Here is a 17559-nt window from a genome sequence, read left to right on the forward strand (position 1 = left end):
GCTCAGGCAGGTGGGCTGGCTGTGCTCCTGCTCTCTGCTCACGCTGGCCCTGCACAGCAGGCTCTGTGGACACAGGCAGCTGCTACGCACAGCGTGGCCTGGCCTGCGTGGCTTCTCACCTGGCCCCTGGTGAAGGCCTCGGGACGGTGTTGGCTTCACCCGAAAGGAATGAGGCTAGGGCTGAACAAAGGTGGAAGAGAACTGCAGCGATGGCTCCAACAACCCCCAGTCCTGAGGAAATGCGGGGTCTGGGTCACAGGCAGGTCACTGGGACTGGACATTCTAGAGCCTTCTTCCCTAGCAACTTCGCAGGTGCTTCTGAGCCACTGGCCTTTCTCACGGAGGCCCTGGAGTTGTTCTCCTTTTTCTTAAAATGCAGTTTTTCCTATGGTGTTAGGATTGAGGGAGGTGATGGGTAGGAGCTGAATTGGAAGGAGCATTGTCATTATTTTATGGAATAAAGGACCTAGCCAACATAAATTTTGGGACAAGTGATGTTTGGAGCAAAATAATGGCATCCAGTTGCCCTTCACCAACCTACTAGATCACTTAAGTGCCCAATGGCTTCTTTTAAATTCTTCTTTGTACTGGTTAAGCTTTGTGTTGGCTTCACAAGATGTGTGTAGAAGTGACTCCTCCTTGTCAACTGGGACAAGGAGAGAGGGAGGGAGCATGTGACTCAGTGGTTAGAAGTCTGTGTTGACAGCTAGGGAAGATAATAGGAAATATTAGTCTTCCTTCAGAGTTATATCACAGGGGGTGATAAATTGCTCTCTCACCTAACTCAAGTCACTTGCTTCAGTTCCCCCAGTCCACATGGCCTCTGCTCTCTCAATCCCTCTTGTGTTACATTTTGAAGCAGGCTATTCTCTCTTCCCATAGCCCCATCTGCCAGCTCCCTTACATACTGATTATTCTTCACATGCCATTTGTACCCTCTACAGCATATCTGATTATTTTGCAACAAGGAAGGGATCTTAAGAATAATGTGGCGGGTAGTCACAAGTTTGTAATTCTTGAAGTCTCTTAATAACCACCCCAGTCCTGGTGCATGAGAGGAAAGGCATGGCCTCAGAACAGCCACAGGGGCTCTAGAAGTAGGTTCATTCCCCCTTAGGGGTAAAGAAGGGCCCCAGTGATGCTCCTGCTCTACCCTCCTCTTTCAATCTCTGTGTGCCTTTACACACAAACTCACTCTACACTGAATACTTGGGCCTGGATCCTATTTCAGGACACGAGCACATGAGCAGTCACAGTGCCTAGGACCAGAAAGACTCCATGCCTTCTTTCTACATGGATCCCACCTAGTCTTCTGGGGAGCTGCTCCTTCTGACCCCAGGGCAGGGACATCTCTGAAGAAGTGGATTGGAGTTTTGGATCTGACCTCTGTAGAGGGGCCGGGGTCTCAACTAAGAGTCACTGAACTCCCCTCAAGGGGTCAGAAGTTTCTGGTTCTCAGCATAGTGGTGGTTGCAACTAGAGAAAAGAACTAACATAACCCAGGAAGACTGAGAAGCTCAGCTCTACTGGAGAGTGACACCAGCAAATAGGTTTTACAGTGTAAAGTCAATTAATGATTTACCCATCATTCTGTCACAAGTGAATTATCTAAATTTCTTTCATGGTTTTCTAAGGGACCTCAATAAACCCACTCTCTGTCTTCTACGCCTCAATAGCTCTTTCTTGAGTCTACCTTGATCTACCTGGAATTTAGCCACTATGTTGAAATTTGATCCTGACAAAGTTTGAACCTTTTCCTCATGGGAACACACAACTGTCTCAAGAAACAGAGGAGTTATGCAGCTTTTGTTGCCGGAGTCTGTTTGGTATGATGAAGCTTGAGTTTTTTTGTAAGAGCAGCAAATCATTGTAGTAAATCATGTCATTCAGTTCCCTTCCCTCAGAGTCCCTCTATCTCCTTCAAATATAGTATGTGGGATGTGGAGAACCAGTCAGTCTGCTGACAGGGGACACACATTCACCTCTCGATTTTTCCTTCTCCACATGCCTGTTGGTATCATACACCCACATTTCCACAAAACCAACCTGCTTATTAGTTCACCAGTTCCAGTGATGCCTTCTCCTCCCTATGTTTAATCTTCACTAAGCAGCAGGTGATTTCTGAAGCTCCACCCTCCTCCCACTTGCCTGAGGAGACATCAGTCACATATGGTCACTGGAATTTGAAGGCAGGATTTAACGCTGGTGATTTCTCATAGTTGAATAGTTGTTTTTGTTTTTTGTTTTTGTTTTTTAAGATTTATTTATTTGTTCATACAGAACTGGGGTATAGGCCAGAGGTGCAGGCGTGGTGAGAGGATTCACCAGAGACAGAGTGGGGAGCAGAACAGGCAGATCATCATAGTACACTGCTGAGAGGAGCAGTGGGCGGGTCAGGAGAGGTCTGCCACCATGTGGATCACCTCCGGGGCAGGGATCGAACTCATGTGGAAGTGGCTTTAGCTTCTTAGTGCTGTGCTTTAACCTGCTGCGCCACCAGGGAGGGCCCTGAATAGTTTTTGAGAGGAAATTTTTAGTCCATCTCTTTCATAGACCTGCCTTGTTTTCTCTGTTCTAGAGTACAGAGTTCCTTTGCATGCCATTGTCATGACTGCAGCAGAGAGGAACTTACAGAACTCCACTCTACCAGCACCTGCAAGAGCAAAAGGCACAGAAATTGAGCCTGCACAGAAATTCCTTCTTCAGCATCACACCCATGCTGTCTCCTCCTTTCCAGGTCTTCTCTATCTCTACCCAAATATCTTCTGGACTTTTGATGACTCAGCAGTGTCCTTTTTGGGTCCCAGCTATTGACAAGGAATAGCGTAGTAGCAGGAACAGCAGTGGGGGAAGACATCCATCCCTGACCTTTCAACAGTGCTGGTCCCCCCACCTGCTCTCTTGTTTGACTTTGGTGTCCAGGAGAGGGTTTAGCAGAAGTCTGACCTCACCAAGTCGTTATTGACTGTCCCCTTTCAAATGGACCTAAAATGGAGCCAACTTATTTGTTTATGCATTCATTTGTTCAACCAATATGTAGTGAGCGTGTTACTGAGCCAAGAGTGCATCTAAATATTGGAGTTACCAAAAAAAAAAAAAAAAAACTCTACCTTGTGAGATTTATAGTCTCATGGGTGGGATATTAAGTTATTGAGCAATGACCAAACAGTGTGGAAAAGTTATGGTGGCAGAGAGACTTATACGAATACACAGTGGGGTACTGAAATTTTGCCTTTTACTAAGTCAGGAAATATCATTTACAAAGCTTGCAATACAACAGGAATACGTGAGTCAAATGTTAAGCCCAGGATCATGTTTGAAGTTTGGAGCCCTTTTTTCATTTTATCATTTTTAAATATTTTAAATATTGCTTTAGCTTAAAAAGCATAATAGTCTATACTCAATTCTGTCAATTTCACTACTGCCTTCCAGACATTTTTCTTATGAAGATCATCTTATACATTACTTTCTCTTTTTTATTCAGATTCCCAGTACTGGGATTACTACATCCCTGTGAATGCCAACTTTTGTCAACTGGCTTTCCAAAAGCCAGTTATCATATCTGTTTCCAGCATCATGTACCAACTTCACTGAGTAATTGACATTTAGCCTTTTGAGGTTGTTGGTGCTGCTGTGAATTTAATTATTGTAAATTGTGTCATGTTTTATCTGTATTTCTTGAATGTATTTACTCATTCATACAAGAAATATTGAGTGCCAGCTATGTGTCAGCACTCCATTAAGTTTTGGGGATAAACAATGTTTTTTTTGAAACTTGTGCCCAAGCAAGCAGCTGTTGGAGGGAGAGCTCTGAATTAGAGCATTATAATCAGAAATAAATTTGTAATATTTGCAGCAACATATATATATATGTACATATATACATATATATACACACATATATATAAGATGACAATATAATATATATATGTTATATATATATATAAGGTGACAATATAATGAGATTTTAATACATGAATTAGATATTCAACATTACTATTAAAAAAATCTGTTCTTTTATACTCTTACTAATTTTCTTACCAGATACACTTGTGAAAATTCTATTGCATTATAAAGAAAAAGTTCACTGGTAAGGAAAATTCTGCTGGCAGTTTGATTGAAATTATATAAAACCTATAAATCAACATAGGACGCACTGGCATCTTTCTAACATTTCTGCTATCATGAGCCACATCTTCATTCATTGATATTTTGTCATACAGTTTTATAGATTTCTTTTTACAAGTTCAAAAATAAACTTCATAACTCCTATTTTCCTATTTTATTGCTATTTTGTTCTTTTTTGTTTCTTAACTACATTTTTTTTAAAAATTGCAGTCATTAGTGTACAAAACCATATAAAGTTAACAATTATGGGTTCAAACTTCTTCATATGTGTGTTTTCATATCCACCACACCCAACATCCAGTTACCCATAGTCATTCCCCATAGCCCACTGGGGCTCTTCCACACTTGGACAGAATTTTTCTAATTAATTGAACATTTTTTCTTACATCATTGTAATCCCCATAATTGTCCCACCACCATATTATTTGTGAACCATTGCTATATTCCCTTGTGTGATCCCTCCCTCTCCCACCCCCTCCTTTACTGTATATCTCAGTTCTATGGTCAGCTTGCTACTTTTGGCTCTTTTTTTTTTTTTTTGACCCTTTGTTTCTACATGTAAGTGAGACCATCCAGTATTTATTTTTTCCCTTTTCCTTCTGACTAATTTCAGCTAGTGTTGTCCCTTCCAGCTCCACTGATGTTGCTGCAAATGGCATGGATTTTCCTTTTTGTTGCTGAGTAATATTCCAGTGTATAAATATACCACAAATGTTTTATATGTTTGTTTATTTGGAAGCATTTGGTTTGTTTCCTTATCTCAGCTATTGTAAATTGTGCTATTATAAACATAAGAGTGCAGGTTTCCTTTCAAATTAATGTTCTTTGGATAGATTCCTAGGAGCAGAATTTTTCACTATAATCTCAAACTGGTAATTGACAGTATTCAAAGATTTCATTATTTTGGATATTTTTCTTCAGTCCTTTAGCTAATTCCTATTCAGACATTTCTAACTGTGCCACTACATGGCATAATCAAGCAGTGCCAATATGGTGGGACTGAGTAAAGGATGAATAATGATATAAATCAATAATACTTCAGTAAAAAGAGTAATGAGTTTTAACCTTGCCTTTCAAAATGTATGCCTTTTACTTTTGTTACTAATGTTGGTATCAAGCTACTACAAATGATAAGGATAGCAAGCACCTTAGTTCTAGCTCCAATTTGAATGACAGGTTTAATGATGTTCTGTATATACAATATTGACTGTCAATCAAGAACAAATATTCCCTGTTATGTTAAGTAAGTATTCCTCTGATTCTATTTGAGCAATGATTATTTTAAGACTAGATAATGATTTTTTTTAAAGATTTATTTATTCATACAGAACTGGGGTACAAGCCAGAGGTGCAGGAGCAGTGAGAAGCTTCACCAGAGACAGAGTGGGGAGCAGAACAGGCATATCATGAAGTAAATTGCTGAGGGGGACAGTGGGCGAGTCAGGAGAGGTCTGCCGCACCATGTGGATCACCTCCAGGGTAGGGGATCGAACATGCACTGCAGTGGCTGCAGCTAGCTTGTAGTGCTGCATCCTAACCCTTTACGCCACCAGGGAGGGTCCTAGATGACGATTTTTAATATCTATTCTAATACCTCTGCACTTATTGTAAACACATAATTTAACATTTGACATGGTTAGTCAATTTCCATATATATATAGTTAATTTAATTCTGATGGAGATCTTACTTGTTATTAATGTAAGGATAAAAATATTTTACACTAAAAAAAACTCATGCTTTTTGCAGCAACATGGATGGAGCTGGAAGGATCATGCTTAGTGAAAAAAGCCAGAAAGAAAAATATATATATATATACTAGATGGTTTCACTCAATGCAGGAGTATAAGGGATCAGGGGCTAGAGAGAGAGAAAGAGAGAAACAAATGTAATAGAGTAAAAAGGAAGCAATAAACAACTATGGGGTGACATTTTATGGGGGTGAGGAGGGAATTGGGATTGGAACAGGGGTGGAAAGAGTGCACTGGACTGTGGTGATAGCATGTGGGTGAATTGGTGGTGGGAAGCCCATGGGGTTTACAATTGAGATGGAAATATGTATAAAATGAAGAATGATGTAAAAAAAAAAAACCCCACTTATATGAACAATAAATTTAAGACAAATGAACCAAGAGAATACAACGGAGAAAGGAAAGTCTCTTCAATAAAAGGTGCTGGGAAAACGTGAGAGCATGTCCAAAAGAATGAAATTAGACCACTCTTTGCTATCATACACAAAAAAATTAATTCAAAATGGATTGGAGACTTGGAGATAAGACCTAAAGTTAGAAACTACCTAGAAGAAAATAGGCAAAATACTCCATGAATTGGCTTCATGTCGTGGGGGATGTCTCTGGGGCCTGGAATCCACCAGCAATGCCAAGAAAAGCAAAAATATGTAAATGGGACTACAGCAAACTAAAAAGCTTCTGTACAACAAAGAAACAATCATTAAGCCAATGACACCTACTGAAAGGGAGAAATATTTGCATGTCATACATCTGACAAGTGGCTAATATCCAAGGTCCACAAAGAAACTCATACAGCTCAACACAAAGAAAACAAAGAACTTAATAAAAAAATGGGCAGAAGTTCTAAATAAACACTTCTCCAAAGAAGACATAAAATGGCCAACAGCCACATGAAAATACGTTCACCATCCCTTATCATCAGGAAAATGCAAATCAAAACCATATCCATGAGAATGACTCACAGCAAAAAGACAAGAAACAAGTGTTGTTGAGGATATAGAGAAAAAGGAGCCCTTGTACACAGTGGGTGGGAAGGCAGACAGTCCTGCTGTTATGGAAAACAGTAAGGCAGTTTCTCACAATACTAAAAATAGAACTATCCTCTGAGCCAGCAGTTCTATTCCCAGGAATGCAAAAACAGCAATTCAAAAGGAAAGAATATATGTACTTTACATATGTAAAGTCAGCACTCATAAATATTAGCATTTCTATTATTTCATTTTTCTATGCTACTATAATACATTCCTAATTAAAAAGCTAGGGGCCTATCTGTTGCATCAGCAACACCACACTGATACAGAAACAGGATGGTGAGGCAGTCAGCACAACGCAGGATGCTGCTGAAAAGCAAGATACTGGCCTTTTTGACAGAATAATCATCCAGCATCAGTTGAAAGAGAACTAAGAGAAAAGAGGGAAGGTAACTGTTGTTTATAGTTTCAGGGGTTGTGAATCTGCCCTCTAGACACTTCTCATCTGCTTGATGACTCAGTGTTGTAACTGACATCAAGCCCTAGTTTCCCAACCAGGGTTTTAATCTCACCAACAAAGCCTTCTACTGAGCAGCTTCTGACGCACCCAGTAGACTTTGTTTTTGTCTTCTTCCTGAAATAAACTCTTCATTACTTTGCTTGGACAAGTTTTGTTTCTCTCTGCTTGTGTATCTAAACAGTCTGAATTTTTACAGGTTCTGGAGACAAGAACTCATTGTGGATAAAGGATTACCCAGGAGAGCAGCAGCAGCAGCTGGAATCCCAGTAACAGTGCTCACTGGCCTCAATTTTACTCATAGGTGCTGCATAAAGAAACAAATGAATGAACTAAATGAAATTGAATTTCAAATTCAAAACCAAATCAGGAGCTCTCCGGCCCACCTGTGGCAATGTAGCTCTCTTTTTCTCATTTTCCTAATAAACCTGTCCTTTAAAAATGTAAAAATAAAAAAAGAGAGAGAGAAAGAAAGAAAAGGAAGCCAAATTAGTGGCATTTATCAGAGGAAGGGGTCAGAAAGTTGGGTAAATCAGGTAAAAGGGATTAATTGCATGGATAAATTGTAGGATAAAACGAGACTTTTGTTGGTGAACTTAACGTTGTAGCTACAGATACTGATTCTTAATGATGCACACCTGAAGCTTATTTAATGTTCTAAACAAGTTACTTCAATAAAGTTTTTAAAGATATAGTATGTAGACATGACGGTACACTATTGAGTATATAATATCACTTAAACAAACAAACAAACAAAACCCAGAGAACAAAAATGTTCTTCCAGTAATATATCCTATTTGCTTGTTTTGGTGATTGCCAGGACACAGACAATTTCAGGGGGTCACTGGAACAGGACAGGGCTCACACCCTTATAGCTGTTAGAGAAAAATCAGCTTCAACAGGGGATTCTGTCGCTGGGGTGCTGACCAGGGAGCCAAGCCTGTGGGAGGTCAGAAAGAGGAGCAGATCATTTTCTCCTTCCTGGACCGGCCAAAAAGAAAAAACCAGAGGTTTTGGGGCAAATGTTTATTTTTCAATCCTTTCGATTTCAACCTTCTGACAAGTTTCTCAATAACCACAACTTCTTCCTTTTGTGACTACTTCCCTCATTCCTTTTTCACTCCTCACACCATATGTAAAGCAGCCCTGTCTTAGCTGAGGAGCTGAGGAAATTGCCTTGTTGAAGTAGAATTGAGTTCATTATCCATGGATAGGCAAGAAAGGCAAGATGGGTTTTAACAATGGCGATGTAGGTCCACTCAACTTCCTTTAATCTAAGAAAGAGGGCGGGAAGAATTGACAGTTTTGGGGAATAATAGTTCATAAACATGATCTAGCTACAAAAAAAGACAGCACTGGAGGCTCAGACACTACAGTGACCTGCATGGAGCTGCAGCATTGTCAATTATCAACGAATCCAAAAATCTTTCTTTATCAACAAGGTGCTGGGTTTGACTTGCATATTAAGAGAAGTTCCCCTATAAACGTGCAATGAAAACAAATAAGTGCTCCACTCCACATTCCACCATGGCCACAATGCAAAATGAAGCTGTTTTCTAGACCGTATGACCCAAGAGCCGTGGTTCTGTCAGGTAGGAACTCCAGGATGCCAAGCTGTCCCTCACTGCTAGAGTGTTTGCCACTGGCAGTTACTGTCTTTAATTCTTTTCTCAGACACCTAATTTTCAGAAGCAGTGACTATCACAACACTTTACTTTGAAGAAGGTAATTGGAGATGTGGCCACTCATGAGCATTTCCTTTCTTCAGAACAGTTTTAGTTTTGTGTTTGGAAAAATTTAGAGACGTCTCAGCAGACATCATTATGTCCTTTAACCCATGAATACAAAAGGGGATTTTAGCAAATGAATATATCTCTATACCCTGTCAGATAACTCTGGCATACTAGAATAGCACAAACCGAAGTACACAAACGAAAGTGCCTTCATGTTTGTCTATCTTACACAAAGTGGGTAATAAGTTAGAGCCTTCGTGCACAAAGTACTCATATGATTCGCTAGGAGTGGGTTCCAATTACTGGAAGTAGCAAGAAATTCTTATTCTAAACTGTAAACTGATTATATTTTTAAAAGAATATGGACTACAACACATAAATTGTCATCAGTTTCAGTGATAGACATACAAATCAAATGTTAAACAAAAAATAGAATTTCTATCATTTTTATTAAAAACTTTAAAAATTAAGCCACTAGACTTGAAATTTATGTGTGTTTCAGGGACTAGAGGTAAAGCTTCTCTGGAATAGGATTGTGAGGAAATAGAGAAGCATATAAATTTCTTTTCAAGAAAAATATTTAAATACAGGGATACATCACTGTGCATTATATGATTAGAGTACATCTATGTGTTGCATATTTAAAGGCATGAAAAATGTCTAAATACTTTAACTGAATGGTGTTAATAGGGCTGGAGCCTAAAGGCATATGTCCTGACTGTCTCAGGCCTCTTTGACCAGTGAGCAAGTAGAAATGTGTCTGTGGTAAAGCTAGAAGCCCACTTCAAATATGACTTTGTAAGTCTGCTACAGTTAAGCTTTCCAGCTGGTAACAATTACAAATGCTGGTGTAATATAGAAAATAAGTACCTAAGTATTCTGAGGAATAAAAGAGCAGACAAACCATGAAGGGGAGTTGAATTTTGAAGTTACTGTCATAGGGGTGAGTTTTTCACTTTTTGTGGATTTCACCCAAGTGCAGGTTGCAGCTTGAAGAGGAATTTACAAGTGGTTAAAACTTGATTAGAAAGTTTCCTGTCTTTCTGACCAAAGGAGCCGGATTAGTTGCAGCTAAGAAAGTTGGAGAGGAATACTAGAAAATAGAAAGCAAAAGGAAATCTCCCTTAAGTTTCTGTATGAATTTTGCAGAAGTTTCTGGCCTGTACTGGAACCATACATGCAAAAGACTGTTTCAAAGGAGTGCGCAGAAAGCTAAAGGAAGGAGTTAAAGCCGAAACCACCACTTATGGAAAAAAGACAGAGCTTATGCACTGGCTCTCACTGTGTCAAATGTCAGCTAAAATAAAACATCAACATTCTCGGGATGAACGTAAGAAAAGGCAGCATCTAGACACAATAACGTATGTTTCCAATATCCAAGGTATGGTGCAAAATTACTCAACATATGTGGGACCAGAAAATATGTTCAGCTTTGTAGAAAAAAAAGACAACCAACAGATGCAAGTTCAAATTCCACTGGTGCTGGATTTACTAGACACGAATTTTAAAGTAGCTTCTATAATTATATTTAACAAGGTAAGGAAAAATACACAAAATGAATGAAAAAGCAGAAAATGTCAGCATAGTCAAATTTTTTTAAGATTTATTTATTTATACATACAGAACTGGGGTACAGGCCAGAGGTGCAGGGGCCGGTGAAAGGATTCAGAGTGGGGCACAAAGCAGGCAGACTGATGAAGTACATTCCTGAAGGGAGCAGCAGGTGAGAGAGGGGAGGTCTGCCGTGACACGTGGGTCACCTGGCAGGGTGGGGGCTGGGGGGGAGGATTCAATGCCCACGGAAGAGGCTGCAGCCAGCTTGTAATGCTGTGTCCTGACTCGCTGTGCCACGAGGGAGAGCCAGAATAGTCAAATATTTTAAAAGCAAAAAGGTAGAAATAAAATGTGTAATATTTGAAATAAAATATGAATGAACTTTATAGCAGCCTATATGGACTGAGGTGGGAGTCAACCAATAAAAATATATTAATGTAAATTAGTCCGGAAAATAAAAAAAAAAAATCATTGGAAAAAATAAACAGAAACTTAGGGACATATGGGGCAATATTGAAACGTGTAAGGAGAGAAAGCTGACTGGACAAAAAAGTCATATGAAGAAATTACAGTGGCAATATTCCAAAATTTGGTGAACAATATACCTTTACAGATTTGAGTTCAGTGAACTCCAAACAGAATGAGTTAAAAGATGACCACACTTAAGACCATTACAGAGTATTATTGCTGAAAAATCAAATAAAAAGAAAATCATGAAAGCAGATGGAGAAAAATGCCACATTATTTATGATTGATTTCATTGTTAATATATTTATGTATATATTTATGTATATATATAGTCCATCATTGTTCATTTTTGTATAATTGCTTTCTCCACTCAGATGTAGTCCCCACAGAATTCCCACCACCAATCACCCATGCGTCATCACCATAGTCCTCTGTGCACTTTCCTCCCCTGAGCAGACCCCTCTTCCTCACCATCCCCTGCAGAATGTCTCTGACTTATAGTTGATAGTTGCCAGCCAAATTTTTATTAATTTTCCCCCCGGTCCCTTTGGTTCCCCTATATTCCTCTGATAAAAGAAAACATCTTCTATTTTGCTTTTTCCTTCTGACTTATTTCACTGAGCATAATCCTTTCTAGCTCCATCCATGTTGCTGTGAATAGCCTGCGTCTATCTTTTTTGATTGCTGAGCAGCATTCCATTGTGTATACGTATCAAATCTTTTTGATCCAGACATCTATTTTTGGGTATTTGGGTTATTTCCATATCTAAACTATTAAAAAAGTACTGCAGTAAACATAGGGGCACAGGTATCCTTTTGAATTAATGTTTTTTGTGCCATTGGGGTAAATGCCACATTATTTAAAGAAGAATAATGAGTTGAATGGGTTACAGCCTTCTCTCAGAAACCACAGTGAAACAGTGAAATAACATCTTCAAAGTATTGAAAAAATAACCTGTCAAGCCAAGGTTCTGCAATCAACAAAAATAGCCTTCAAAAATGAATGCAAATTAGGAAAAACATCTTGGTTAAAGAAAACCTACAGGCTTGCTGTCAGAAGACATGTACAAGAAGTTGGAAATAATTGAGAAGCTCAGATCTTCAAGAAAAATTAAAGCCATGAAATAGAAAAGTAACAGATTACAATACCTAAATGATTGAAAATATTTACGACTACTTAATGATAATGATAACAATGAAATAAATGGTTTATATGACTTTTCTAACACATGAAGTGTAATACCAATGACAATCATGCTGTAAAAGGGTAACAGAGCCAGGGATAAGGATACAAAGATAGCTACACAGTTTCAAGATTGTTACATTTTCTATGGAGAAATTATAAGTAGGTCATGAAAGGGTAAGAATGTATATTTCAATTTCTAGATCACCCTCTCTCTAAAAAGTAGTACAAGAAAAGATAATACATACATTATAGTGGAATAGGAAAACATTTTAAATTCCAAAAGAATGTGAGGGGAAACAAACAACAACAAAAATGTGGCAACAAATAAGAAGCAAAAAAATAAAACAAGTCCAAACAAATCGAGAGTTACCTTAAATATTAATGGGTTAAACACTAATGGAAAGAAAAAGATAACCTGAATGAATAATGCTGCTTAAAATATAAAGAAACAAATAATTTTAAAGTAAATGAATGGGAAAAGATACAGTATCCACGTAGCAAGCAAGGAGGGCTGGTGTGGTTAATTTAATATTGGCTATAGAGCATTTCTAGAGATAATAATATCATTATTTTGTAATGATAAAAGGGACAATTTCAGAAAGACATACTTATTAATATGTATGTATCTAGTACCAGAACCTCAAAACACATGAAGCAAAAATTGATGGTAGAAGAAATAGATAATTCCACAATCAGAGCAGAGAATTTTAACATTGTGCTCTGCCATTGGTAGACTACTAGACAACAAAACAAACTAATAAATAGAGCATCTCAACAATGTTGAAGAAAATTTGAAAAACACTTAATTTCTTTTATTTATGTATGTGTGTATTTATTTCTATGGAAGCAATAATGGCTTCCATTATTATGGTATTTCAGAAGGATAGGCTCTCCCTCAGGGATCAGCGCCACAGGGCCCTGACACCATGTCAGCCACACCCGCCACCATCACCGTGTGCTTCCTTCCCTCTGGTCTCACCCCTCCTTCACCCCTTTGCCCTCTGGATGCTTCGGTTCTATAATGAGATATCAATTTTTAAAAGTTTTAAATTTGTCTTAATCTGACCCTTTGGTTTCTCTATATTCCACATACAAGAGACATAATCTGGTATTTGTCTTTGTGCTGATTTATTCCACTGAGCATTATCCCTTCCAACTCCACCAATGTTGCTGAGAAATGGTATGAATCTCTGAATAATATTCCATTGTGGTTATAGATGATGTCTTCCTTAGTTTACTTGATATTTATGCAATGGTACACCACAAAAATACAGAATACACATTCTTTTAAAATGTGCATGATATGTTCACACAAGACAGACCATATGCTAGGTCATAAAACAAGCTACTGTAAATCTGAAGGATTTGAATAATAGAGTTTGCCCCAATCATAATATAATTATATTAGAAGTAAATATCAAAATATATTTGTATTTAGGAAATATAGGAAAATATCAAATACTGGTGAGGAAATATGGGAAAATCTGAAGTACAGTTTTAAATAATGAGTCAAAGAAAAACATAACTATTAGAAACCATGTAGAATTGAATAAATTACTAAAAATATACAAAGAATTTTGAGGAAGCCAGGAAGGGGGGTAAAGAAATATTAAAATCAGTAGAAACCCAAAAAAAAAAACAATTAAAGCCCAATAAGAAAACTGGTCAGACGCAGCTATCAGTGTAGTATTAATACCTTGCAGTTCTCAATGCCTGTATGAGAGAAGATTAAAGGTCTAAAATGAGTGACACAGGTGCCATCTTAAGAAATGAGAAATAGGAGCAGAGTAGACACAGCGTGTTCATTTCCTACGGTGTAACCAGTGTCTTAAGCAACAAACCCTCATTATCTCAGTCTCTGGCAACCAACCCTTAGTATCTGGCATATTTCTGCTAGGTCTGTTACTCACAGTCTTGCCGCGGACTGAAATCAAAGTGTCAACTGGCTGAATTCTCAGAGTGTGGCAGGGCTAGAAAGTGTGGCAGGTTTCCTTTATTTCTTTTCAATTGCATGATTTTTCTTGCTGTCTGATGGCCGGGGATCACCCTAGCTCACAGGAAGCCTCCTCCCCAACAGACAGTTCATATCACGTTTCCTTCCTTATTTGAGGACTGAAGGAGACACCTCGGTCATGCTTTACTCCTTTTCAAAGATTTACCTGACTCAGTAGCCTAAAAAATTCCCGTTTGATTAGTCAAAGAAGAAGATAAGTAGCCTAATCATGGAGTGAAATCCCATTATATTCCCAAGTCCTAGTCATAATTAAGAATAGAAGATGAGGACCACTAGGGACAGGAATCTTGGGAGCCATCTAAGAATTCTGCCTACCACACACTAATAAATGAAATAATAATAAAAGCAAAAATCAATAATATTGAAAACAGAAAAATACTGTCAACTAACAAAGACAGACACCTTTTTCTTTGACAAAATTGAGAAATTTTAGCTAAGTAGATCAAGAAGTAAAAAGAGAACAAATATATCAGCAATTTTAGTGATGAAGGAGAAGTTAACATTACAAATACTTTATACACTGACCTGGTAATAAGAAAATGATACCGCTATTGGTGAAAGAATATCTCAGCCTCTTCGAATATTAAACCTCAGGTTACTGGAATACACCCAGAACTCATGGCACATTACACCAAGTAAGGAAAATGCCCAAAGACATCCAGAAACAACTTATTGTATCCTACGTCACACATCAACTTTTCGGTGGAGGATGCCTGGCTGCCCCCCGGCACCAGCACTGCTGAAGGTGGGTGGCACAAGGCACTGGCTGGGTGGAGTCGGGAGACAGGCTGGAGCAGCAAAGGCAGCTGTGGCAGAGGGGTAGCCCGTGTCCGCCATGAGGGAGTGGGGAACCAGCAAAGGAGGGCTGGGATTTGGGAGGCACGTGTCTAGAACTGCTGCAAAGAAGTAGGGGAGACCTGCCCCCCACCCCCACATACACACATACCCTGTGGCTGGAGGCTGAGATTGGACTTTGGAGCCCTGTAAATTCTCCGAGCCTGACATGTTGGGAGGCAACTCCTACCCTTACCCCTAAGAGAAACAGGGAAGTTTGTTCCTAGTCACCAAGCCTCAACCACCTTCAGTTACAGAAACTGGCCCTACTTCCCTGGGCCTAACCCACTGCAGCTGAGTGAGCTCCTGCTGCAGGGAGTACTGAACTTGTGGAGAGCTCACTCCTGGGACTGCTAGCCTGCAGCCTGGCATTCCCCAAACACACACTTCTGCATTGGGACTCCTGAGACTCCCCTGAGCATCTCCTTGCTCATAGAAAGGCACTGACTGCTAGGTAGGATTCGAGGGGACCCATGGGGTTGCTGGTGACTAGCTTTGCAGTCCTGAAAAAGCTCTTCCCTCACCAGTAGAGTCCTGGGCTTCTTTTCTGCTCCCAGCCCACTGCAGACCAGCGAGCACTAAGCCACATCTCCTTGCCTCCCCTAGGAAGCACTGAATGCTGAATGGGCTTGGCACTCACACCTGGGGCTGCAGCTGGATAGCTTGGTGACCTGAGAGCACCTTCTCTTCCCCACCCAGACTCTTGGGCCCCCTGGAGCAGGTCGCAGCACACAAACCATAAAGAACACTGGCTTAGGCAGTGGCGAGCAGACACGCCTGGGACCCCTGGTGCCTGGGTTAGTGATGACAAAATCTACCAGCCCCTCCCTGTCCCAGAGTCCTGTAAATCCCTTCAATCCTAGCTCACTGCCAGCATTTGAGCAGTACCTGCCCTCCCTCAAAAATACAAAACCACTGTTTTCAGGGAGCCACAAACCTAGAATTATTGGCATTAGAAGAAGTTAGAAATTGTTCTAATGCAAGGGAAAAAAATTACAGTAGTATCTTAGGTCTTGATTTCTCCAACGTTATCTCCTGACAAGTTGGAAATATAAATTACTCTTGAATCTTCTTCCAAACCTACCTTAGGTTCTCTCTGAATTCCTATGGTGCTACTATTTGCTCAGTTTTAGGACCGAGATAAAGGTGACAGGTTCCCACCCCAGAACTGTTCCATAGCCTGTGGAGTCCCACTGGTACCCATCCCACCCACTTCTGCCATTTCTCTCCTTCAGCAGCAGGGTGACTGTGGTCTGTGGCATCGCCCATCCTACCATCGCGAGGCGCGCTCCTGTGGCATCATTCTCACTGTCCATGGGTGCTGCTCGATCCTTCCCATTTTTTTCCTCTAGGGATTTTCTCTCTCTTAAATCAGCAAAGAAACATTTGTCATTTGACACCACTCCTTCAGATGAATTTTCCTCAGCTGACACCTAGTGGTATGTTTCCTCTTGCCTCATAAATGGATTTACTTTTCCTGAAGTACACAGTCAGGGCATTTGGGCAAAATTTAAACCAGGAACATATTCACCTTGATTCCTTGTTCTCTCTAAAAACCAGGCATATATTCTGGATCCAATTTTGTATTGACACATATGGATACCCAACCTATAAAATTCTTATTTCATAATAAAATATGTAGGTATTCTTTAAATGAAAATAATTTCCCATTCCTGTATGCAAAAATAAATAAATCTTTTTTAAAAAAAAGAAAAGAATTCCCTTTGTTCGTTATCTTGCACATTAAATTCATTAGTCTAAGATCAAAAACTCAGATTTATTTTTCTATATACTTTGTTGTATAAACTCTGACACTCAAAAGGAAAGTATCAAATCTGAAATACACAATATATATTTTTTAAAGATTTATTTATTTGTTCATACAGAACTGGGATACAGGCCAGAGGCTCAGGGGCAGTGAGAGACTTCACCAGAGACAGAGTAGGGAGCAGAACAGGCAGATCGAGGAAGTACACTGCTGAGGCGAGCAGCGGGCGGGTCAGGAGAGGTCTGCCTCGCCATGTGGATCTCCTCAGGGCAGGCGGTGATCCAACTGATGCGGAAATGGCTTAAGCTTCTTCCTGCTGTGCTTTAACCCGCTGCGCCACCAGGGAGGGCCAATACACAATATTTTTATGCTTAATTTATTTCCAAAGTTTTCAAAGCATCATTTGTGTTAATTAAGATCAAGAACAGTAACTGGTGCAAAATCAATAATGTGAATATACCAGCTGATATGTGTTAAGTCATCAATGAACATAGATTATTTCTTAAGGCCTGTTGTTTTCAGAGCCAGAAAATATTTAGTGGTAGAGACTACCAATTCCAGTTACTACTTTCCTGCATTCCAGATTTTAGGACTAAAAGTGATTTGATCATTTTTCTTGAATTTAAAGCATAATGAC

At 39.5% G+C, this 17559-nt stretch overlaps 1 protein-coding gene across 1 annotated transcript in view; it reads right to left on the bottom strand.

Annotated features, from left to right (window-relative positions):
• Positions 1-7126: 7126 nt before the first annotated feature.
• The window catches only part of LOC101622070 (Fc receptor-like protein 3), a 91874-nt gene continuing 81441 nt past the window's right edge, over positions 7127-17559 (bottom strand). Inside the window, exon 15 of the mRNA XM_012733264.1 lies at positions 7127-7278. Within this exon, the coding sequence (XP_012588718.1) occupies positions 7127-7278 (152 nt within the window). The remainder of the gene's footprint in view (positions 7279-17559) is intronic.

The sequence above is a fragment of the Condylura cristata genome, unplaced genomic scaffold (assembly GCF_000260355.1).
Source record: "Condylura cristata isolate star-nosed mole 26May11 unplaced genomic scaffold, ConCri1.0 scaffold00040, whole genome shotgun sequence".
Taxonomy (NCBI): Eukaryota; Metazoa; Chordata; class Mammalia; order Eulipotyphla; family Talpidae; genus Condylura; species Condylura cristata.